This window comes from Watersipora subatra, chromosome 8 (assembly GCF_963576615.1).
Source record: "Watersipora subatra chromosome 8, tzWatSuba1.1, whole genome shotgun sequence".
Taxonomy (NCBI): domain Eukaryota; kingdom Metazoa; phylum Bryozoa; class Gymnolaemata; order Cheilostomatida; family Watersiporidae; genus Watersipora; species Watersipora subatra.
In genome coordinates this window covers 1,658,142-1,684,227 of record NC_088715.1, presented here as the reverse complement: position 1 = coordinate 1,684,227, position 26,086 = coordinate 1,658,142, and the positions used below count along the sequence as shown (strand labels likewise).

The 26,086-nt window shown below is 37.8% G+C and overlaps 2 protein-coding genes and 1 long non-coding RNA gene across 8 annotated transcripts in view; 1 reads left to right on the top strand and 2 right to left on the bottom strand.

Annotated features, from left to right (window-relative positions):
- Window positions 1-26,086, bottom strand: part of LOC137402075 (golgin subfamily A member 3-like) — a 229,179-nt gene that overhangs the window by 86,877 nt on the left and 116,216 nt on the right. The gene's annotated exons all lie outside the window — the stretch shown is intronic.
- Window positions 339-1,846, bottom strand: LOC137402078 (uncharacterized). Its single transcript, XM_068088552.1, has 3 exons — window positions 1,755-1,846; window positions 1,102-1,318; window positions 339-1,014 (listed from the first exon to the last, which is right to left on the bottom strand). The coding sequence occupies exons 1-3, from the start codon at window positions 1,809-1,811 to the stop codon at window positions 944-946; spliced, it is 345 nt and encodes a 114-aa protein (XP_067944653.1). The 5' UTR covers window positions 1,812-1,846; the 3' UTR covers window positions 339-943.
- Window positions 22,567-26,086, top strand: part of LOC137402084 (uncharacterized) — a 146,681-nt gene continuing 143,161 nt past the window's right edge. For all 3 annotated transcript variants that reach the window (XR_010979447.1, XR_010979446.1, XR_010979448.1), the window contains exons 1-2: window positions 22,567-22,600; window positions 25,592-25,697. This is a non-coding gene — a long non-coding RNA (uncharacterized lncRNA). The remainder of the gene's footprint in view (window positions 22,601-25,591; window positions 25,698-26,086) is intronic.

Genomic DNA, 26,086 nt, shown 5'->3' with positions numbered 1-26,086 from the left:
AGAAATTTTTCTGCTGATCATTTATATGATTAGTTGATAATAGACAAGCAATTGTTTTGTGAGTTGACCAAATTAGTGAACGTAAGACGTAATAAAAAATTTTGTTGAAGTCAATTCACCCGCATTAGAAACTAAAATTTAATTTGACCTGGCAAGGGGTTTCCCTTTTTTCCACTCTGCGATTGATGGTGTGGCTCAGAATGGTTTGGTTATGCAAGGCTTGTACGAGAGTGCATATAACAATGGCTTTGTTCATGGGGAGCCAGCAAGACAAGATTTCATGACCATGGTGATTCTAACTTTGTGCGATGAATAGAGCTTTCCACGAATCTCTCAGTAATAGCTAATCATACTGCTGATTATAATTCATAAGCCAGTCTGCCAGACAATACTTTGGCAGATGTGGCAAGACAATGAAGTGTTTAATTTTTTTTGTCATTTATCTTTTGTTGATGATTATAGCTGCAGGTTCGTTGATGAGGTAGAGGAAGCAGCCAGACAGGAGACGAGAAGTTTGTCAAGCCACATTTTTTCCATTGTCTGACTGTATTCCTGTGAATTTTCTCTGTTCGTAGTTCAACTCTATTTGCTACATTTATTTTGCTGTTCGCCGTTTGCATTCATTGTCTTTTACTTTTTTATTTTTGTATATATTATACATTGCCTACAAAGTTTAAGTGTATAAATATATTAATTTATATTAAATAGAAATTATATCTTTATAGTATATTTGTAAAATAAAGTATATAAAAATCACTCCACTGCAGTAAATTCAAATTCTGTATGCGCCATATCTGCGTATTCATCCTCATCTTCAGTGCCAGGGTATGCAGCTCGCACCATGTTATACACGCAGGCTGGTAGTGGTCGTCGCTCTCCCCTCCTAAGTCCTGTTGGATATGTCCAGAATACCAGAGATCTATACGCGCATAATCTCCTCTGCCTACACACCATGTTGTAGATGTCGCAGTCTTTCAGATGGTACCAGGCTCTCCGCATCTGGATACTTGGGCACTAACAAAATATCATACTTTTACAGTATCTTGATAACTTACTTGAAGTAAGCAGTAAAAATAGCAGCTACAAACCTCATAAGCTTACCATGGTAGTGGCAGTAGTTATAATAAGCCACTCTCAATGGACCTGGCTTTATTAGATCTTTTATTTCGTCAGCTTCGGTAACGCATTTGATACCAGTTTGCGGAATGGAATGCCACATGTCGTGATTTGTGCAGCATATGTTCATTTCTTTTTTACTCCACGCATGGCAATTCTCACACTTGCACCACTGCTGAACTGGTGGTGCCACGTAAACATCCTGTAATCAATAAAACAAACGTAATGATTACACGCATTCATTGATGTCGTTCTAAGGTGTATTTACGGTAAGGTTTCAATTTGGGAGTCAATTAGATTGCTAATCTAAAATCACGATATGAGTAAACGTTTAACAAAAATATAGGTATGTAAAATATATAAATACAAAACCAGCAATTCGAAGCTTTGTTTTTGGTAGTTAATGATGAGCAATGATCAATCGATTTTACCCACTTCCTACGAGTGAAAATAATTTGTAATCATGACTCTAATTTACCAAAGATTCGAAAAAAATATTAAAGCTAGGTAAAACGGCAGATGAGCTATGAAACAATGATTGGAGATAGCAAAGAATTATCATTTTATTAATTAGTATATGTATTTATGACTATAAAAATTACATTTACTTAGGTATAGAAGACTCTAAGTTAATTTACCTCCATTCTGTCTTTCTCTACAGCAAAACGCTGCTGACGCCTGTCAGCTTTCACCATAGGCTGCCTGCTCCAATCTTTGACTAAAGGTTGCTCAGATAACTCTGAGTCGCAGTCGCTCGAACATGAAGCCATTTTAAAACTATAACTTGTATGTAGTAATTGGTGAAAAGCGCTGAACCAGTAACGGTGAGATTTCTCTATCGAATGAGAATCTTCGAGATCACAGACAACCCGTTTTACGAGTGATAACATTTATTACGGCCTATATAAAAATTTCGCGCTCGTGATTGGCTAACGAAGCGACCTCATATTTATCGCTCGTGGTTTCGTTTCAGAAAACAAACTTGTTACGTCACGAAATTGGCACCCGCTGGAACGTGAGCTTTTAAAAGAGGGCCTCATTCAAACGCATATATCTCTGGACAGGGTTGGTCTACAAAGACAAAAATGGCATCAAATTGTAGCTGATGTTTTAGCCTTTTATGGGTCCTAATTTCATTTTTGACGCAACTACATCTTTAATTAGCCAGTAGCCAATATAGATAGATACAGCCGTGACAGGCGCTGTAACTGGCTTGAGAAGGCTGGATTGTGTCTGACACCTTGATAAGTCGTCAGACACAATCATTAGCATTACATGCTACACATTTTTGAGCTTCAAAATGATGGTTTTGATCGTAGAATGAGGAGGACGAATTTACATGATTTGCAATAGTGGTCGCACAACTCCCAATTGTTTGTAGCTGACGAGTTCACACGCTAAATTGTCCGAGTTTTCTATATAAGCCTGTTGCACTTTTAGCTACAGCGGGGCGGGGGCGCATGTTTTACATCGCAGCTGACACTATCTATTCAGCTGAGATGTAAAACACAGTTAATTCACAATGACTATTTACAGCTGACACTATTGAAATGCATTCAAGGTCAAATGTAAATCTTCCCCTTTCAATTCACAATGACTATTTACAGCACTGGCCAGTTGGTTGTACACAGCCATATTTTTTTCTTTTCAGCCATCTATCGTTAACGAAAAGTTTAATGCAACAATTGTCGAGTTTTGCGATGACTAACTCGTCTAAGAGCAGAGTGTTCACCATTTTGGAAAATAACTCTGCATTTGAAAGACAAACTTTCTACATTTTTTGGCATTTTAATATATTTATAAAATTTTGTTCAAAATTTTAAAATAAAATTAAAAGTTAAATAAATTTTAAAATGTTTTTAGAACACACACGTTGAAAACAGAGCAGCGTAGGGATGCTGTAAGGACGTCATCGATGAAAACGATGAAAATGCAACCTCTGATCACAAAGATTTGTGCAATAATACGAATATTGATGTTTACATAATACGCAGTACTTTGTTGTTGATACGATGTTTTTAAAAATACCCCTCCTTGAATCGGAGGTTTGAATCGCTTCGAAGAATCAAATATGCCACTTTTCAAACCATTCATGTGGTATGAAGATAAAAACTCTGTCAAAAATTGATGGTATGTAACACTAGTGATTGAGAAGGCCTCCAATGTTTCTATAGAAAAATTGATTGTCACATAATCATGAAGACGCAATGCAGGTTTTCTATAGTCAAACTCCCTTGCTCCCTTACATTTTTGATGTGAGTGTGCTCCTGATTTTGCGTGTTGTTGAATTCATTGCATGTTCATAAAAATTTATCAATGTTGTCTCGTAAATTATTCTTTTGAATTTCTCAGAGCTATGATGGTGCAGTGATTTCCTATGTTCATTATTTATAGGTACATGAGGGTATTTGTAGAAATGTCTCACCTCTGCTCTACATCTGGTTGTATTCACCTTGATTTCTACTATTACTTCTATGGATCATCCATACATGGACTTGAGGTGAGTCTAGATCTATGTATTGGTAATCTTGTCCATCCATCCGTAGCCACATGTTAAGATTGGAAAAAGATTACATCATACAAGATTAGAACTCACGATATTCAGCTTAGTAGACTGATCACTCTAATACTTGGACCAATCTACTACCTATCGGAATATCAGAATAATTACACAGATAGTTATTGTTTGTGCTCTATCATCACACCTGATAATTTCTCACAGCACACTAGACTAGCTGCCTGGGTACCAGTTTGATATACTTGTGTCAGACTTTCTGGTTCAGCCTCCACTGTTTGAGTTTTTTCACAACCTTTGTAAAGGATAACATAGGATAACATTTGAGTTGTTTGTGAAAGCTTTGTAAATGAGCATGTGGAACAATCTACCCTACCAATTGTTGTTACATACTCAAATACGGTTGTTCTTTTTATTGGTTATTAGCACATGCTATCTAGTTCTGTGTGAGATAATAGAATTTCAATCCATCTGATCTGATTGGTTGTTACAGATGATCAGCCATTTGTAAACTGAACCAGTACAAACGACAGTTTGGCTGATTTCTTAAAACATTTTAGTTGATCTAATCAAAACTGCTAGGTGGATTGCTAGCCCTATGTGCACCATTCCTGTACCATAGAGGGGGTAGATAGGAAACTATCACTGCGTTTCCATGACCCGCATAATTCACAAATTATAGCCAACCCGCAAGATATCTGCGTCATGGAAACGACATAAATCCGCAAGCTATCCGCATAAATTCGCAAGCTAAGCGAGTTTTGCGATCTGCAAAACTTTATCGAATCCATCGTGCTTGCGAATCATGGAAACGGTACTTGCGCTTAATGCGCATTACAATATCGTTGGCTATTACATTAAAAACATTTTCATGCTTCAGTCGTTTTTATTTCGATTTCAACAGTCTCAATGCGCCAACGTTCCGAACGATCGCTGCTAAGCTAAGCGTGACAAGACTGCGTAGCTATTTATAGAGTCATTAATTAGGCTAATACTTGACCTATAGGGTCAAGTACTGGTGTTAAATCCGCATCGCCAGGTGTTCATTGAAACGCCAGGTGTTCATTGAAACGCTCGATTGCTAAGTAACTCAAATTGCGGATCGTTCGAATTATGTGAATCATGCGGATTAAGCGAGTCATGGAAACATAGTGTATATGAAAATCCTTTGTTTAGTCACGCATACACCCCTAAGCTTGAAGTTATCATCTCCGTGCTACTGTCAGTGATTTGTGATCAACACTCTAGTTACTTTATCTATGGCTCATGTACAAACCCCAGAGTGCAACAAACGCTCTTATAAGATACAAAACCATCCTTAGCCAATTTTATATCATGGTTACTTAACAGTTATTGTATCAGAGTTATCTTACCACATCTTCGGCTTTAAACAGCTATTGGAAAGTTTTATGGTTGTTATAAAATGGTGTTAATAATAAAAAATGGTTTAAATTATAATTTTCTAATCCAATAATTCAACAGTTGTAAACAAGTTCACCAATGAGAGAATTTAAACTATTAGTCACATTGAAATTGCAAAAATACTTATTTTTGTCATGTTTTACAATTCATGTATCATACCAGCCTGTTTTATGGGGATAATTGATATAGCTTCCATATATTTTAATTATTTCTTGTGTTGAAAGAGGTGTGACACAGAACTGTCTAAGCAATTATCAATACTTAACAGTGGGGTGACAACTTCTTGTAAATTGGATTTGTTAGGACATGAAATTATATCGACTAACTCTGCATGTATGTGCACACTATGGTACATGTTAAAGAAAAATAAAAATCATTTTTGTTATTATGATATAACCTACTGTTAACTAGTAGAGTGGATGCTAGAACCAAGGCTTCATTCAGGTTGTTGTTATGGGTAGAGCGCTAGAGGTCATTGCAATGGGTGGTGCGCTGAAGGTTATTGTTATGGGTGAAGCGCTAGAGTTCATTGTTATGGTAGAACGCTAGAGTTCACTTTTATGGGTATGGCTCTAAAGATCATTTTATGAGTGTCACGCTAGAGGTTAGTTCTACCATCCTCTATAGGTCTATTTTCTAAAGCTGCTTTCAGTGATATGCTACTGACGCAGTGATTAATCTATCAATGACCTTTGTCCCTGGGTCATGGCTTTTGTTGATTCATCATCCTGTAACACCCATGTCCATTGTCACCAGACCAAACCGAACTCAGCCAAACCGAACATTAGCCTTGGGTCCTAAGGTTGATAACGACATTAAATAAAAAAGTAAGACATAACCATTAGCATATCATCTAATAATAATAAGCATAAGAACAACTAAATACACTAAAGTTATGGTAGGCAACTATAGTTACTAAGGTTAACATATTATTTGGTTACGCATTTTTAATATGTTCAGTACATGTCTAGATTGTAAGGCCTATTGCCAGGGTTTTGCATTAAATAGTTATTATTTCGGCCATTTTCACCCTTTGATGCCAAAACAGGAACAGATTGATGTCGTATGGCAAGGGTCTATTGTGGTTCCATTGAAGTGATTTTTGCTGTTGCATTTTTAAGAACCCAGAACTGCTTAAACATTTGTCCCAATCAATGCAATGATCTAAAAGCTGGTTCCCATATACGTCACAAAGGTGCAGCGACAGCGCCACATGCTATTAGCAGTGAAATGCGAAACTACGCGCCGGGTACCGCCAAGGACCGCTGGTAATTGCCGGCGGCAACGCAAGAGGTTAGAGCTGTTCAACTTTCTCAAATAGCTGAAATGCACTGTACAGGTGAAAGTCAGCATTATAAAAATGGCATAGCAAGCGTGAATTTTTATGCCGTTATTAGTGATGCAGCTTTAAGTGAACATAAGCCGCCGAGCCTAGCGTCGCAAGCATTTTGCTCTGCATTATTATTGCCTATCTCTCGAAATCGATATGGGAACCAGGTTTTAAGTTTTAACTTGTCCTGGCTGTGTACCACTGTTCTATAAATAGCCTGGGATGAGTGATTCCTATCTGGTTAGCTGGCCTGATCATTGCTTGAACGTTATTGTAGCCTGTGGTCCAGTTGCTAGGTAAACTCTTTATTATAATGATAGTCTTGTCTCTTTTTGTTTTTAGCCCAGGTAAATCCATAGTTACACGGATTTGAAATAATATCTGTAGTTTTTCTGTTCTGTTTTTGCAGCAGTGTTTTTCAGGTCTTTTGAAATCTCCTCTCTGAATATATGCAACCAATGTGGAGCTCTGACCAGCCACTATTCAGAAGAAAATACCTACAAACCATGATGATGACAAGGAAGTAGATGACAGCCTCCACCATAATTGATGCTGATGTCCGCAGAAGAGGTGAGTATAAGTTTAGGCAGTCTGTTGTGAGAATAATGGTACAAACACATTTGACCATAATTAGAGCAATATCGTGCTACGTGGCGCTAATCTGCACTAGAAGTCACTCAGCCAGCTCATGCAGAGCGATAACACTAGACATTCTCATCACAACTTTCTCGCTTGTGAGATGCATATTTATTGGTTGTTCCCATAATCCAATATGGCAGGTATTTATTTCTTATTTATGTTCACCAACATACAGCAGCAACATTTTTATATTTTGTTACAATTGAAACATCATCAGAATGAACACTGAAATATCAATGTATTTAATAAAAGTGCTCCAGTCCTGTATGACATAACACACACAAATTACAAACAAACAGCTGAAGGCTAACATTTGGAGTCAATCATGGCACAGGTTGACCATCTTCAGAATGGTGAACTACTATAAAGTAAACTATATATAAAAATAGTGAAATATTACTGTTAAAAATACAGGAATCATCTTTTCTTGTCTTCTCGTAGTGTACAATCCAAAAAAGTGAGATAGGCCTAAGAAGCTAAGGATACGTAATTGTATTGGCAGTTTGTGAGTGTGCCCACGTTATCGTGCCCATGTTATCGTTTGCTGGTGAATCACTCATGTGTGTTGAGGCGAACCCCAGCGATATCTTCACAGTCCTCATAACACAAGTGATAGAAGTCATATTTAGAAGTCTCAGATGTATCAGCGTACTGATAGATCATAGTGATATGCAGGGTTCTCCCTAGGGGGCGGAGGGGTGCCAACTGTTTATAAAGGTACAGACGGTCTCCTACTTACATACATTCGAGTTACGAACAACGGTACATACAAACAGGTCTGCGCCTATATCCGCATATGTCCGCTAATACGGACGGTATTACCGATGTATTAGCAGCAGAAAAAGGCACTACTCGGAAGCACCACCCAGCATACACCTTCCTCTGCCCAGTTCGTTGCAGTGTATATGTGTGTGAACGTATCTCCAGTGCGCAAAGAACATTTTTATTTTTACTGTACGTATTGTAAAGGAATTTGCCAGCCTTTACTTGGTACGATCTAGGCTAATAAATAAAGAGAAGAGAGTGAATGTAGTTTCATTCAGCTTTTTATTAGCGAAGGAAATTTCACTAGCCGAGTAGCGTACGGCTATCTGCTCAACTAAATGAGCGCGCTCCTTTAGATACAATAATATCAATTGCTAACGGCTAACGGCAAGAACACTGGCTAACAAGGTGAATAAATAGGACGCTGGCACGTTGGTATGACAACGATATAAGTGACAATAAGTGATAGTGTTATTACGGGATATCAGATATAACAATAGCCTAACGAGTGAAACAATGATATAATAAAAAAGGACAACATATACAATAAATAAAAAATACAGTGTCATGGCCCGGCGTCCACCAGTGTATTACCTCCAATTTATTAAATATTTTTTTCAGTACAAACCAGTACAGGTTACTTATACAAGCCTTAAACATACTTATATAAACCTTCAATATACTTATATAGGCCTTAAACATAAATTATAATACAAAATATATCACTGAAGCAACTTACGAACAAATTCACCTTACGAACAATCGTTTTGAACTTAACTCGTTCGTAGGTTGGGGACCATATGTACTTATTTTATATAGACTAGTACTCTGGCTGTTTAGTTTGCCATACCAGATTGTCAAGTGTATTGTGTCTACAATACTCAGAGAATGAGCAACTGCGCAATTTTTTAAAAAGACTTCAAGGCCACCAATGGGTGCAGGTGTTACAGCGTCGGTCTACCAATCTGAATGTCACGAAATGCCATATTGTCAAAAGCTACCTTTTATCATAACCTTAAACTCTGGTGACAGAAAAACGGATAGAGATTGATCTGAGTTTAGTAAAGCTATTTTTTTGTTATACCTTGTTTTAAACAAAAATATTATTTAGTACCTTTCCATTACGAAATAGATCTCTTCCTGTCTAGAAAAAAAAGGAAAAGAGATATGTATAAATCAACATTTAAGGTGTGAGCTTCTCTTCATTTGTTCTAAAATTACAATAATCATAGACAATGAATCGGATGAAATTGATACGAAAAAGGAGAAAAGAAGTCAATATGAACCAATAATACTGCAGTTATGGTAGTCATTAAATTAAAACATTAAGTCTGGTTTTCCTTTTTGAAGGACCAAAGGAGTGAATTTGAAAATATTTGAGAAAAGATTAGGCTATTTACATGTATTTTACTGTTCAGGTAAAATAACATTCATATAACATGTACGTTCCAGGAATGGATTCTTCGCATTGTATGAGCATCTGCTGTATTGTACTGATCCAATTTCTACTGGTTCTGGTGTGATGTCAGTCTATTATTGTGTTTTACTGATATAATGTATCTACAGTACCTATTGCTAGTCTAATCTGTGTTATGGACAGTGGCTTATATACATAGAGAAGAGACCTAACTGATAGTGGGGAGGCCCCTGGCTCCCCGGTTCAGTACTTACAACGGTAGTCTGAGATCTTGGTTAATAGGTAACCTTTGCAGGCTGTAACAATCAAGCATCTGTTTGCTTCCCATGAGTATGACTTAGAACACATTTCACTCAGTTCCTTTTGCTAGCGAGTCAGCAGACCACAAATATTTTGTTAGTATTTATTTGATGATTTGGAGTTATGGTATATGTGGCACGCATGAGAGGACAACTATTGTTTCTTGATAGTTAATTTTTGTGTTTTCTGTATGATAACTGTTTTTCGATTTGGCCGCTAGGAAGTACTTTCACTATGCGTTTTCATACACACTTATCTTGAACCAAACCGAGACAGTAATACAACACCAACGTATTCTGAACACTGTCGGAATAGCAGAATAGGTATGCTGCCAGTTTTGTGCACTGGGAGAGATTATCATGTGCAACAACTATGCACACAATTAGTTTTAGTTGTTCCAACTTTGATGATATTCAGTGTCCAAATATCTGTGTTCTATTATTGTGCTGTGCAATCTTTTTCCTTCATACACTTAATGTGACTTTATACAGACACGGCACTTATTATTGTAAATATCAATATGAGTATATATCCTGTTCATATATGTTCCCGAAATGCATTGTATGGGTGAAGGTAACCATTATAGAAACGGCATGGCTAGCAAACATTGTATTTGATTACGCGATTATGTTTAGCGATGCAGCTTATATGTGAACATATGCGGTCGAGCCTAACTTGGCAAACGTTTTGCTGCGCGTGTTACCGCCGGAGTATCGCAATTGATATGGGAACCAGGCTTTACGTTAGCTATGAGTGTTTCAGCTGCGATCAATTGAAAATAAAAAACCACAAATACTATAAAATACTAAATTTTCTAAAGTTATACTAGATGTGCTATCATTTACATAAATTACTCACCTCACACGATGGTAAAGTTATTGTACAAATACTTATTCTCTGTGTTTTATTGAATTACCTGACTGTCTCTATCCGCACACCTAACTACTAGGCTACTAGTAATTATAATAATATATAATAATTATAGTTATAGCAAGTATCTATGCTTATGGCTAGCTTTTCTTATAGTAAATAAACAAAAGGGTAGCTTTAATGTAAGTTCAATGTGCTTTCTAATTACATTGATTCAGGATCTTAGTCTATGTTCACTTGCAGGTCTTATAGAATCAGTAGCTATAAGGCAGATAACTATAATTTGTTTCATTAGAAAATCATCTTTGATTTAAATGAAATCGTTTTCTCTGCAACTGTTTTACCCCAGTTCCCTTGAACATGCCTCTAAAAGCTGCTTTCAACAATGAATTTCATATTCTCCTCAACCTAATTTATTGTCAAACAGGTAGATAGTAGCAGGTGTTTGAATGTTGGTCCACCACGAAAACAGTTGAGTGTTTGAATCCTGTTGAAAGTAATATTTTTTCCTAACCTTTAGGTGGGGCCTCATATAAACAGACCCGCACAAATCTTATTATAGTGAACTTTGTTGAATGGCGAGCCATTAGTTATATTTTAAGTTAATCATCATTTCGTCTTGATTTCCAATAAAAATGTTAATTAGAAGTAAAATTACGTTTTTCAGTGATCACTTTGGCTTAACCCTTTCACTGCCGTAGACGCATAAATGCGTTTTCGTGGGACGACTGCCGTAGACGCATTATTGCGACTTTCCAAGCCAATGCGTAGTTACCTCATTTTATTATTCGTTGACAGCATAACCCACGGTCTTTAAGACTTTTATGAAATTGACAGTGTTGTCTGAAGATTTGTCTATAAAATTAGCCTAAAGTAACAAATCAGTTTCAAACTTTTGTTAGAGAATTTCTAATTTAATAACGAACATTTTTTGTGTGAGTTCATTAATTACCGCGCCCGAGTCAGAAAACAGGTAATTAGTAATGTTGATGGCATTATAGCCATTTCAGATTCAGATTTTCGTGATTACACAGATAGTTAAAGCAGCAGCACGGTCTCTGTGAGTAGTGAAAGTAATAATTTTGTAAGAGTAAGAAACATGAAAGATCGTTTTAGCTTCGCATCGATCATAGCCACACACAGCTTTATCATCGCACAAAGTATAGATCCATTGAGTTTTTGCATAGCAATGATGGCTAAAATGTTAGCAAATTAAAATATGTAACAAAATTGTTCTGAATCGAGATTGAAATTGGAAAAAATACTGTTTACATATCATGAAGCAATGTCGGCAATTTTCGGTAAAATGGCTGGCACTTGGCAGATACCCAAATTTGTACACGCTCGGCAGTGAAAGGGTTAATATGAACATTTCAATTTTTAGTAACCAAAAAGCAAAAAATCCTAGAATAATTCAAGAGTGCAAAAATTCCCAAATTCTTGGTGCACACAGACCAGCATAATACATGGCATATGTATAGTATATATATTGCCTGGGGCTATACATATCAGCCCTATTAAATGTTGTCATGTTGACAAATAGATCGACCAATGAGAATTGACCTCAATCGTGAAGGCCAATGGTATCCTCTATGAATTTTTTAGCACTGGTATCTAATTGACAATCAGAGTGTTTGGTATTGTAATATACATCATTGATACTGTTTCTGTAGCTATTTGTGTTGCTTTATTTTACTTGGGGAAAAGTGCTCCACTTTCATTATGAAAACGGAAATGTAAAAATTTACTCCAGTTTATGACAAAACTGGGAAAAAATATGATATGTTGAGAATGTACGAGTGAGAATATATTTGAATATATAAAGTAGTTTAGTTTAACAAGTACTGTAGGGATTATTCTAAAGTCACTCTCAGGTCCTACTAGCTTGTATTGGATATGAATAACATGGAATTTATGTGGTTGTAATACACTATTTCAGTCAATCACAGAGGCATAGCTTTTATCTCCTCCGATGCAGACCAACACGTTTATTTTGAAATGAACCCTTGCTGATGCGACCATGTTGGTAAGTCATCAGCCAGGTCTGAAGGTCATAAAATCAAACTGAAGGTCACGAGTTCAAATCATGTACAAACCGGCTTTTTACAAGACTTGTTAAAAGTTAATTTGCACAAAATTGTAGTAGATTTATCAGAAAGTGTTGATATTTTTTATCATTTACGATTGTTTTTCATGTTTGAGGTCATCTGATTGTCAGAGTGTTTCAAGATTGAAATTGATAGAACTTGATTGCGGTTAAACACTCTTATCAAACACAAGTGCAATTATGAAGTCTATAGTGGTAAAGAGACAGAGCAGAGACACGTTACGCTGTAACTTGAACATAATAGCTGGTATCAACCATTACAACGATAACAACATATGACATCATTCTGCACGTATTTTTATTCTGAGCGTTTTAAGTTTGAAGTTTTGTCAATTTAAATTCTGGGACATGTTAGATTGAGGAGATGAGGAGATTATCTCCGACTAGCAAACAAAGTCATCAAATCTCTTTGGGGGTCGGATTTCTTGGCCGCTCTTTGTGGTTTTCCTCGGCGTCATTCCTACTAACCCATCCTCGCCGGGGATGTCTTCATGAACCAAAGGTTGGTGACTGGGTATAGGTATGACTGCGGATCGGTTGCGGCGTACTACTCGGCTATCCTCTTTCGATATAGCGCAAGTTCTCGTGGTGTCGTCAGATCCATTTATCACCACTCCTTCATCTCCAGTGTCTCTGATTTTAACATGCTCTCCCTTCAGTAAGGGACAAAGGTTCTTGGCATATGAATTGTCATGGTGTCTCTTCATCCGCTCTTTGTAGTTATCATTCCTCAGCCGAAAAGTCTCATGATCAGGAAGGCAGGGAGCAAGAGTATCAGGATGACTCAGCAGAGGTGAGCGCAAATTATGGCCCATCAACAATTGGGCTGGCGAATAGCCACCTTCCAAAGGAGAGGTACGATAGGCAAGCAATGCTAAATACGGATCCGATTCCTTCTTCAACAAATTCTTAATAGTCTGCACCGCTCTCTCGGAAGCACCATTACCCCTTGGGTAGCGGGGACTGCTAGTAACGTGCGAGAACCGATAAGACTGGGCAAACTCTGTAAATTGTCCACACGCATACTGCGGCCCATTGTCTGAAATCAAACAGTCAGGGATTCCATGCCGTGAGAATATACTCTTCAGGTGGTTGATAACGTTAGCAGAAGAAGAATCTTGTCCAAGCAATGCTATTTCAGGGTAACGTGAATAGTAGTCTATGACCAGTAAATAACTCTGGCCTCTGAAATGAAACAGGTCTGACCCTAACATCTGCCATGGTCTCTCAGGTGTCGCTGTCGGCCTAAGCGGCTCGACAGGTTTCCGCGATTCCACATTACAGGTTCTGCATCGACGAACCATCTCCTCTACAACTTTAGTCATAGATGGCCACCAGACAGACCTCTGTGCCTTGGCAATACACTTATTGATGCCTAGGTGTCCGCTATGAATGTCTCTAAGAACCTGGTCTCTTTGGCTAAAGGGTATAACTAAATGCGTCCCCAAGGTCAGGAAGCCTTTATTCACAGCAAGCAAACCCCTCCTCTCAAAATAAGGCCTGATCAACGTGTCATTGGAGGATAGATAACTGGGCCACCCGTCCCTGGCAAAACTCATGACCTTTGACAAAACCTCATCGTTTTGTTGTTCTAGTATCATAGCCTCCAAATGCCCATTCAATCCCTGGAAAGTAAGCATCTCCTCAATCTGAAAATCGATCTCGGAAGCACTTGCCTGGCCCAAAGCAGTCCTCTTTACCCGAGTGTAACGAGATAGGGCGTTCGCAGCTATGTTACCTTTGCCTGGAACATGCCTCATGATGTATTGGAATCTCTGCAACCACAGTTTAAATCTCTGAATTCTTGGAGGTAGCCTGTCCAGAAACATACCTCCTAACAAGGGGATCAAGGGCTTATGGTCAGCCTCCACAGTGACTGACTCCATGCCCAACACGTACTGGGAAAATTTTTCCATGGCCCAACACACCGCAAGGGCTTCCTTCTCAATAGCAGCATAACGCTGCTCACAGTCCAGAAGCGATCTACTTGCAGCAGCAACCAGTCGACGTGAACCATCCGGCTGAGTCTGGCTCAACGTAGCACCAATACCTTGATTACTGGCATCTGTGGTCACAAATGTCTCCCACGAGGGAGAATATACAGCCAATACAGGAGGCTTTCTAAAAATGTCCTTGACAGATTGGAATGCCCTCTTTTGAGTATCTCCCCAATACCACTCAGTGTCTTTCTTCAGCAGATCTCTTAGAGGCTTGCTAACCTCAGCTAGCTGACAAGAGAACCGGGCAAACTGATTCGCCAGGCCCAAGAAACTTTGCACTGCTTTTATGTTGGTCAGTTCAGGAAAATCCAAAATGCCTTGGATCCGAGGACCAGCATGGATGCCGTCCTTGTCAATGACATAGCCTAGAAATTCCACTTCTTGAACACCGAACCAACATTTCGATTCATTCAGGGTCATTCCAGCTTTGCGTATTCTTTCTAGGACCAATCGTAAACGGGTAGCGTGTTTATCCTCCGTCTCTCCAAATACAAGTATATCATCCATATGAACGATTGCACCTTCGAGGCCCTCAAGAATCCTGCTCATCTCTGCCTGAAAAATTTCCGGAGCGCTGCACAAACCCTGTGGCATACGAAGGTATCTGTACCGTCCTCTATGAGTCAAAAAAGTAGTTAGGTGGCTAGAACTCGGGGTTAATGGGATCTGCCAAAAACCGCTGTTGGCATCAATTTTCGTGAAAATTTTGGCTGTACCCAAAGCAGCCAAACTACTCTCAACTGTGGCCATGGGATGTATCTCTCTGACCACAAACTTGTTTAGCTCAGTGTAGTCAGTGCAAATGCGAACTGCGCCATTAGGTTTAGGGACCACCACTATAGGCGCGACCCAAGATGTTGGTTTGGTGACAGGAGTGATTACACCTTCTTAAACCATGCGATCTAAAGCCTCATTAGTTTTTTGCCTTAATGGAAAAGCTACAGGGCGAGGCACATGAATTGCATATGGTGTGGCGCCCTTCTTGAGTAGTATACTATAAGGTCTCTCAACTCGGCCTAATCCCTCAAACAACTTTTTCTCTACATGAATAACCTGGCCAATTTCACATTTTTCTTTATCCATTGACACCAGCTGAAGGAGTTCACAGGCCTTGCGACTGAGGAGTGGGGTCTTCTGCCCCTCTAATACATAAATATTTTCTTCAACACAGATGTCATCCACATGTAGTTGTGTTTCAATCATCCCTCTGCACCTCAGAGGGGTTCGTCCTGGGCCATACAGTTTGACGGTTGTGGGTTGAATTTTTCCCTCACAATGGCCCAATCCAAAAACGGTCAGTGAAGCGCCCGTATCCAATTTGAACCTAATAACCTGGTCTGGGCTACTCTCACTTGTTACTTTCACCTTAGCAAACCATGATTTTCTAGCTGCAATCTCACCAATATCAGCAACCTCACCTAAATACAACTCCTCTAAACTGGCATTGGCCGTTTCCTCATCTACCACCTCACTAACTCTATTCGCCTGAGATGCCTTCGACTTGCACATTGCGGCCCAATGTCCCTTCATCCCACACTTACTACATTTCTGATTATAAGCCGGGCACCGCCGAGGTTCATGATTACGCCCGCATTTTGGACATTTTGTGGCACTAACGTCAAAGCTAGTATTCATCCTTGGTTGCTTTTTGTGACCTGCATTCCTGCTGACGGAGTTTATCTCTGACGGACCTGGATTTAGTGCCTTAGAAGCCTCCTCAACTCTAACTGCTCTAATGACATAGTCCAGAGTGAGCACTTCATCTCTCTCACGGGTTATTAAACGATCTCTAAGCTTCACATTATCCAGCCCAAACAAAAGTTTATCCCTAATCAATGAGTCACGTTGATCTCCAAAATTGCAGTTCTCAGCCAAGCGTCTAAGCCTCATTAAATACACATCAACTGATTCGCCACTCTGAGAGCTACCATGAAATTCAAAGCGGCTCACCACCTCACCAGATCTAGGGTTACAATAGGTTTGGAACCTTTCTAACACCGCTTCTAGTGTCCTACCCTCCTGACCTTCTGCCACACCAACAGGATTTCCATCTCCATCCTCTCCAACAAACTTCATTTGGCTGTAGATCTCTCTAACATCTTCCCCACCCACGTGGCGGAACAAAGCTAGCTTGCGTCGCTCTGAAACCTGGTCAGCCGCAACCAAATTGATAGCTAGCAAGTAATCTCTGAAAGAACGAACCCAACGGCGCCATTCCCCAGACAAGTCGACAGCCCGCAAGTTTAACTGTTGCGGAGGGTGAATTCCTTCCATTATTCGATCATAGAAACCGCTGCCACCATGTGAAATTAATAGGAATAATGTTCTTAGATGAATATCGTATACGCACACTCAGTTTACCTGGATTATATCATAATGAAGATCAAGATGTGTTGTCGTCCTAACTTTATAGCATTTCCTAACTTAACTAAGCATTTATAGCTGAGCTTATAGTATTTACACGTGTTAGCAATTCTGTTCATCGGAACGGAAGTGCCCTACGATTTCTCCTAGCCCTCGAGAATCCCAGGAAATGGAAACGGTAACTAAGTAGCTTATATGTGATGCTAATAATATAGTTCGATATATATATATATATACAACAAATAAGAGATCTGACCAACTTACGTTGACCCGATAGCAAAAAATACCGCCAAAATAGTATAAAACAGCAGTTAAAATACATTGTTGAACATTCATAATTATTGAAAATTGGTTACATAATTTATCAAACACATGCATGTACAGTCTCACAGACAACATGTGTAGATTCTTCTTGAGACATATTTGGCTAGTGCGTAGCCAGAGCTTGAAACGCAATAATAAAACATAATGCGCTCGCGGTGATATAACCTTAGTTCGATAGGTTAGCCTAAGGCGACGTGTCATACCACCGCAAAATCAAATTTGCTACTTTGGAAACTTTTAGAAGAAACTTCCGTTATAATTGCTTGCAGCTGCGTTTAATTATAACATGAGCCGTCATTTATGAATCGTGAATGACAAGTTCCAAGCAGTTAGGTAATAAAATTTCCGATAGGTTTTGAGTCACATTATTTTCTCAGTAGCATTGTCTACCGTATACCGGTAGGAGGGGGGTGACAGTTCTCTAGTGAGAGTTACGTTTATGTTCTAAAAAAGTACCCAAAGAAAATGGTCTATTATAATGATCAGCCAATACATGTGTACGTCCTGTATTATTTTTTCGAACGAGTTCTCAACAAATACACTATTGTAAGCGACTCCATTTGAGCTTTTTATGATAAATGCGCTGGCGGCCGCATTGAAACCTCTAAATTTTCGCCACGCGTTTTCCATTCCGAACCAACCACGAAGAACACTATCACAAGTTATGAGGGCAGGTAGTTAAATTGTACGGATATTTTTTTAACTGGCATCTATTTGTATAAATATAACTATACACAAGTTTAGGCTCAACTGTAAGTAAGCATAAGTTTAATTGTACGATGACAGCTCAAGCTAAATTGATTGCAATTGGAGAATCCCAAGTACCATACAAAAGAAACATTGCTTCATCATTGTAAGCCTAGTGGGTTGCTCTAGGTCTCGAATAATTTTGTTTGAATACCACTTTTGAACAGTCTAAAAAAGAGCAGATTGCACAACCTAGTGAATAGTGTAAACCTAATAAAATAGTTTGTGGGGATTGGCTAAAGATTTAAATTAACCGATTATTTTAACAGCTCTAGTTAAGGCAAGAATAATTTGTATTCATATTTTGTTATAATTAAAAAAAATTAATTTATATACTATAGATTCCCCGGCATGCAGCACACTACCAAAGTGATAATTGAAAAAGAAAGGGTACTGCCGGTTGAGAAATGCAATATTAGCAGTCGAATGGCACTGTAGTGCAATAGGAGAACTGCAATGGTAGCTGTAATGTACTGGGTGTTATTATGTACAACAAACAGCAATAATGAAAGGAAAAGGTTATGTTTATACCTCTCCCCTGCAATGGAAGAAATGCAATATTAGAAGTAAAATGGGAAGCCGCTGTGTAATATACACAGGCTGGGGGGGAGGCTGTATATCATTGCTCATAGCAAGCAATAGTAAGAAGTTCTGATATTCATCTATATTTCTATAAAATTACGCTGAATTCAAAAATCTAAACAGATTTTAGCTGCTTGATCTCTATAGCTGCATGCATACTTGATCTCTATGGCTGCATGCCTACTTCATCTCTATGGCTGCATGCCTACTTGATCTCTATGGCTGCATGCCTACTTGATCTCTATGGCTGCATGCATACTTGATATCTATGGCTGCATGCCTACTTGATCTCTATGTCTGCATGCCTACTTGATCCCTATGGCTGCATGCCTACTTGATCTTTATGGCTGCATGCCTACTTGATCTCTATGGCTGCATGCATACTTGATATCTATGGCTGCATGCCTACTTGATCTCTATGGCTGCATGCCTGCTTGATCTCTATGGCTGCATGCTTACTTGATCTCTATGGCTGCATGCCTACTTGTCCTCTGTGGCTGCATGCCTACTTGCTCTCTACAAACTTGATCTCTCTTGAACTATAGAAATAGATGTATATCTATAAAAATTGTAGGCCTATTACTTAATTTTGCAGATATTAAAAACGGCTTAGAAGTACCGCAATATTGACCACAGCCGCAGTATCATCAACAAAATCTTTAGAGAAGTAATAACAGTAACATCTTGCACACCATCGGTCACTATAGGCCTACTTTGATCTTGTAAATTTGAAAGGATATTCTTATAATTAAATCTTATAATAATCCGATAAAACCGAATAACTATTCTTATAATTAAATATTGTAATAATCCCACGACCAAACAGAGCGAAGCGATTGGTTGGGAGATTTATGATAAATGCACATGTGCACACAACTCCCGAAAACTATTCATCAACAATGAGACGAACCCTTGAATCAAAATTTCATCAGCAAATTTAACCATCGTTTTGTAGAGTAATTAAAGTATAATAACAATACAAAACACATACAAACTTATTTAAATATGTTACCAAGTCTTGGTAAACCGTCGTTATTATCTTAAAACTTACCAATCTGATCGGATTATACACAAATAGACAGATTTATTTGGACGAAAATCGTTATTAAAACTTGTCAAGCCTCACTTTTATAAAAGTTAAGACCGGAAATTGAAACGCCGAGCGACAAAGAATAGAACGATTAAATCGTGCGCATTTCACGAAAAAAAAACGTGCACTTTTCACCAGTCTATAGCATTGTCGAAGGTTTCGGTGATTAACGTAGGAGTACTGAAATCGTTTCATTTTGGCCGATTTCAAATTAACTGACATTTCAGACACATTTGAGTACTTTGGTATTCTAACTGATGTCCAACGCAGTGTAAGTAAAGGATATGACGATGATATTTTTTTCTAACGATTTTTATGAGATCACGATATTTAATTATAAGTTTGGATATTCTTCTTGATACTTCTTGATATTGTTAGCTATGACGTTTTGAAATGTAAACAAAATTGCGCATTGGTTTTCTATTATTACTGTATTACTATTACTAAGTTTGGATATTCTTTTTGATACTTCTTGATATTGTTAGCTATGACGTTTTTAAATGTAAACAAAATTGTTCATTTGTTTTGTATTATTACTGTATTACTATATTAATAATATTGTTTATTCTAATAATATCAGTGCATTTTACTTCTAATATTGCATTTCTCCAATTGCAGGGGGAGAGATATAAACATATAATCTTTTCCTTTCATTATCGCTGTTTGTCATGACCAAACACTTTTTTAAATAGATTTTCTAAAAATCTATATAATAAATATCACTTTTTGATATTGTTAGCTATGACATTTTGAAATGTAAACAAAATTGTTCATTGGTTTTATATTATTACTATATTAATAATCTTGGTTATTCTAATAATATCAGTGCATTCTACTTCTAATATTGGCCAATATTGCATTTCTCCTATTGCAGGAGGAGAGATATAAACATATAATCTTTTCTTTCATTATTGCTGTTTGTTGTATATAATAACATCCACACCCAGTACATTACAGCTACCATTGCAGTTATCCTATTGCACTGCAGTGTCATTTGACTGCTAATATTGCATTTCTCAACCATCAGTACCCTTTCTTTTTTCCAATCATCACTTTGGTCGTGGGCTGTATGACAGTGGAATTTCTAGTCTTATAAGAATCGTTAAAAAAATATCATCGTAATTTTCTTTACTTTCACTGCTTTGGACATCAATTGGAATACCGAAGTACTCATTATAAGTGTCCAAAATGTCAGAGTCCGGTAGAAATGGCAAAAAAAGCGATTACTTTTCAGTACTTCTACGTTGATTACAGAAACCTTCGGCAATTGGACAATGCCATAGACTGGTGAAATGTGCACGTCTTTTTTTGTGAAATGCGCCCGACTTCATGGTTCTACTCTTTGTTGCACGGCCTTATCAGCGTTTCATCTGCCGGTCTTAATCTTGAGTAAAAAAGCTCGTCAAGTTTTTATCGCGAGTTTAAGCCAAATTAATCTGTCTATTTATGTATAATCCGATCAGATGGGTTACTTTTAGGATATTGCAGAAACTGTTCAAAGACTTGGTACATATTTAAATATGTTTACATGTGTTTTGTATCATTATTAATTATTATACTTGAGCGACTTTACACAAAAATGGTTAACATTTTTGATGTTAGTATGATACAAGGGTTTGATAACGGCCGTGGACGGATAATTTTTTGGGAGTTGTGTGCGCAGATGCATTTATCGTTGAGCTCCCAAACATTCGCTTCGCTCGTGTTTGGTTGTGGGATAATTGACAAGGTTTAATGATGGAGAAAAAATCAATATATTGTATTCATTAAAACTTTTATTACTTTTGTCCTAAGACAAACAAGACAAAACAGGACACTAAATGTCAAAGCAAGTGAATTACCTACACCAAAATACTTTTACAAGAAATATAATGTCCTACGGCGGGTTATAGTAAAACACTAATTGTTGGGAAAGAAACTTTTGGAATAAGTGAATCAAAGGCTATGTTATCATTTTATTATTATTATCAGTTATTATTATGTTAAAAGTACAGCTTTAGCCTGTGGTCTATTACAGTTACAGCAGGTAGAAGCAGCATTCCATGCTGCTTTGACTAAAGTTGAACACTTGAAGCTAAAGAACAACTTGATCCAAGTGATAGAGTTTACTAATGGTATGAGGTCTTGTAATAATTTGAACCAATTGTATGAGGTTTTACAGTGAAGCTAGCCAATAGCAAAGAGTGGTTCATAGCTGTAACTACTATTAGGAGGTCTTACAACATTTCCAAGACTTTGTCATGAGGTAGCCGACCTTCATGAGAGTTTTCATTCAGTAGTATTTTTACACTGTGGTCACACTATACACTCTATGCTCTAGCTGCAGTTGTCTTGCCTTTTCCTATCTGGTAATTGTCTTTCCTATGATAGGGCTTAGTTTTCTATAAATAAACAGTTGAGGGAGAAAGTGTGGCAGAGAGAGAGAGGGTGGGAGAGAGAGATGAAGAGAGAGAGAGAGAGAGAGAGAGAGAGTGGGAGAAAGAGTGTACGGGAGAAAGGAAAGGAGAGAAGGACGGAAAGATAGAGATAAATGGGAGACAGAGAGTGGAAAGGAGAGGAAGGGAAAGAGGGAGAGAGAACGAGTGGGAGGGAGACCGAGACAGTAAGCGGAAGAGAAGGAGCGGGAATGGGATGGAGAAAGAGGGAGCTGAAGAGAGAGGGGGAGCGGAAGAGCAGGAGAGAGTCAGATAGAGGCGGAAAGGAGGTGATGAAAAAGAGAGTTGAATAAATAATAGTCAAAACAATAATCAAAGAATAAAGATTGGGTTGTGAAAAAAAGTGAACAGACAGACAACAGACAATACTTTTATAGATAAGGTAAAGATGAACTGTATATATTGGTAGGGAGCTAAATATCAGACACAGGTGCTTAGCCAAATACTCCGATGATGACCCCTGGTACAATAGTTGACACTCATGGTGACATATTTCTACAGGTTCTCTATAGCAGCCCTGAAAATACGACAAAGGCGGTAAAGAGGCATGATATCATTCCTTCAGATAACCAGTCAAGTAAGTAGTGTACTGTCTCCAAAAGTATTTAAGCAAAACAGAGAAAAAATAAAGTCTGAGATGGTCACTTAATGACTGGCACACTAACAATGACTCAGGGTTATGAGACTAAATATACTTGTAATATATCGGAAGGCATGGAGCATATACATACAAAGTTTGGCTGAAATCAGTCAAACTTCATAATCATAATCTATGTGCTTTCGAGTGTGGAAAACAAGGAAACGCATGGGCTTTGTGCAGACCAACGGACACACACTTAATGAAAAAAGTGGGGTTTGTTAATATAATACTGGGTACTATTTTAATATAGGTATTAATCTTTTTTACCAGGATAAGAGACGTGTCCGTCTCTCTGCAACCATGGTGGCAGGTTGTTAAAAAAACATTGCAGCTTATGGGATTTGAACTCCCCACATCAGGCTCAACAGCTTTTTACGCTTTCAACTGCCATAATCTGTCTTCTAAAAAGTTTAGAGTTTTTGGTGATGTGATTGTCAGAACGTTTTCAGATTAAAGTTGGCAAAACTTGATCGCTGTTAAAATGCTCAGAAGAAAAGATATATTTTTCTCTCGAGTGTTTTAACCAAAATAAATTTTGCTGATTTTTCTTTAAGTTTAATCAAAGGTTGCAGACAAGCTGTTTGTACAGACAAGCTGTTCATATTTGCCGTGCTACCGTTTTTATTTAAAGATATACTATTCAAACATATAGGTATGTTGTTAATATGTATAGACATGCTGTTCATATGTATATATATGCTGTTCATATGTATATACATGCTGGTCATATGTATAGACATGCTGTTCATATGTATAGACATGCTGTTCATAAGTACATATATGTTGTCAATATGTATACTTTTGCTGTTCATATGTACACTTTTGCTGTTCATATGTACACTTTTGCTGTTCATACGTATACTTTTGCTGTCTAGCATATGTACAGATATTTTTTTTCTCTCTGTGTATGTACCGTCTAGCAGTACATATGTACAGATATTCTGTATCTAAAATTTTCTTGCTCATTTGTACAGATGTACTGATCATATACATAGATGTAATGTTCACATGTATAGATGTGCTGCTCGTATGACATTTGTCCAGTTTGACACTTTTTGCATCACTTTTAGCCAGTTTGTTCAAACAATTTTCTTAAACTCATCGGAAAAAATAGACCGAGTGATGCCGTTCTCTAAAGCTGCCTCTCATATTCTAGGGCACCTTGTGGTCGCTTCGACCACCCTCTCAGTGCTTGTAGCAAATATTTCTCATATGTTAGACACTCGTATGTTGAGATATGACTGTATTGATAATATTCATAATAATCTACCTGCTACTAACTACTTTCTTAGAATCTATAACTTTTATTTATCAATCACCAACTGTTAATTTTCAAAAGACGATTTTCAACCAACTCCTCTAATTTAGCGTGTGTACCATGAATCTAGGTAAGACAAGTTTACTCGATACCAGATAGTAAAGTACTTGAGGCTGCAGCTAGGAGGCTAGTAGCACCGGTACTACTTGTGCTAGTAACTCCCCTCTGCCATGTGGATAGTAACTATTGGCTATTTTATTAGCTCATATTGATTGGTATTTAGCTTATAGGATGTTTGTATACTAAGGCTAGGAAATGAGTGGATGTATGTTACCTAATTCATATTACCTAAGGTTCAATATTTCCTGTGTACTTATAGGCATTGCTACATGCCAGACAAAATATGTCTTTTCTGTAGCCAACCTTTGGATATGTCTTTAGAGTGGAATAAACTTGGAATCCTTTGGAAGAATGCCAATTGACCAATTGAGGTCAATTGCAACATGCCAAATGACTTAATTAGCCAGTAGCCAATAGAGATAGATACCGCCGTAACAGGCGCTGTAACTGGCTTGAGAAGGCTGGATTGTGTCTGACACCTTGAGAAGTAGTCAGACACAATCACCACCATTACATGCTGCATTTTTGAGCTTCAAACTGCTGGTTTTGATCGTAGAATGAGGAGGACGAACTTACATGATTCTCAGTAGTGGTCACACAACTCCCAATTGTTTGTAGCTGACGAGTTCACACGCTACAACAAAATTGTTCGGGTATTCTATATAAGCCTGTTGCGCTTTTAGCTACAGAGGGGCGCATGTTTTACATCGCAGCTGACACTATCTATTCAGCTGAGATGTAAAACACAGTTAATGCACAATGACTACTTACAGCTGACACTATTAAAATGCATTCAAGGTCAAAAGTAGATCTTCCCCTTTCAATTCACAATGACTATTTAGCGCTAACTAAAATTTTAATGCACCCATAATTGTTGAGTTTAGCGATGACTAACTCGTCTGAGAACAGAGTGTTCACCATTTTGGAAAATACATCTGAATTTAAAAGAAAAACTTCCTACAACTTTTGACATTTTGAAATATTTATAAAAAAATTTTGGTTTAACTTTTTAAAATAACTTGTTTTAAAGTGTTTTTAAAACACCCACGTTGAAAACAGAGCAGCGTAGAAATGCTGTAAGGACGTCATTGATGAAGATGATGAAACTCCAACCTCCGGTCGCAAAGATTTGTGCAATAATACAAATATCGATGTTTACCCCATACGCAGTACTTGGTTGTTGCTACGATGTTTTTAAGAATACCCCTCCTTAAAAAGGAGGTTTAAATTGCTTCAAAGAAATAAATATGCCACTTTTCAAACCATTCATGTGGTACGAAGATAAAAAATCGGTCAAAAATTGATGGTATGTAACACTAGTGATTGAGAAGGCCTCCAATGTTTCTATAGAAAAATTGATTGTAACATAATCATGAAGACGCACTGCAGGTTTTCTATAGTCAAACTCCCTTGCTCCCTTACAAAGCTGATTCTGTGTGTTGAATTCATTGCTTGTTAATAAAAATTTATCAATGTTGTCTCGTAAATTATTCTTTTGAATTTCTCAGAGCTATGACGGTGCAGTTATTTCCTATGTTTATTATTTATAGGTACATGAGGGTATTTGTAAAAATGTCTCACCTCCGCTCTACATCTGGCTGTATTCACCTTGATTTCTACTATTACTTCTATGGATCATCCATACATAGACTTGAGGTGAGTCTAGATCTATGTATTGGTAATCTTGTCCATCCATCCATAGCCACAGGTTAAGATTGGAAAAAGATTACATCATACAAGATTTGAACTCCTGATATTCAGCTTGGTAGACTGACTCTCTAATACTTGGGCCAATCTACTACCCTTTGAAATATCAGAATAATTACACAATAGTTATTGTTTGTGCTCTATCATCACACCTGATAATTTCTCACAGCACACTAGACTAGCTGCCTGGGTGCCAGTTTGATATAATTGTGGCAGACTTTCTTGTTCAGCCTCCACAGTTTGAGTTTTTTTCACAACCTTTGTAAAGGATAACATAGGATAACAATTGAGTTATTCGTGAAAGCTTTGTAAAGGAGCACGTGGAACAATCTACCCTA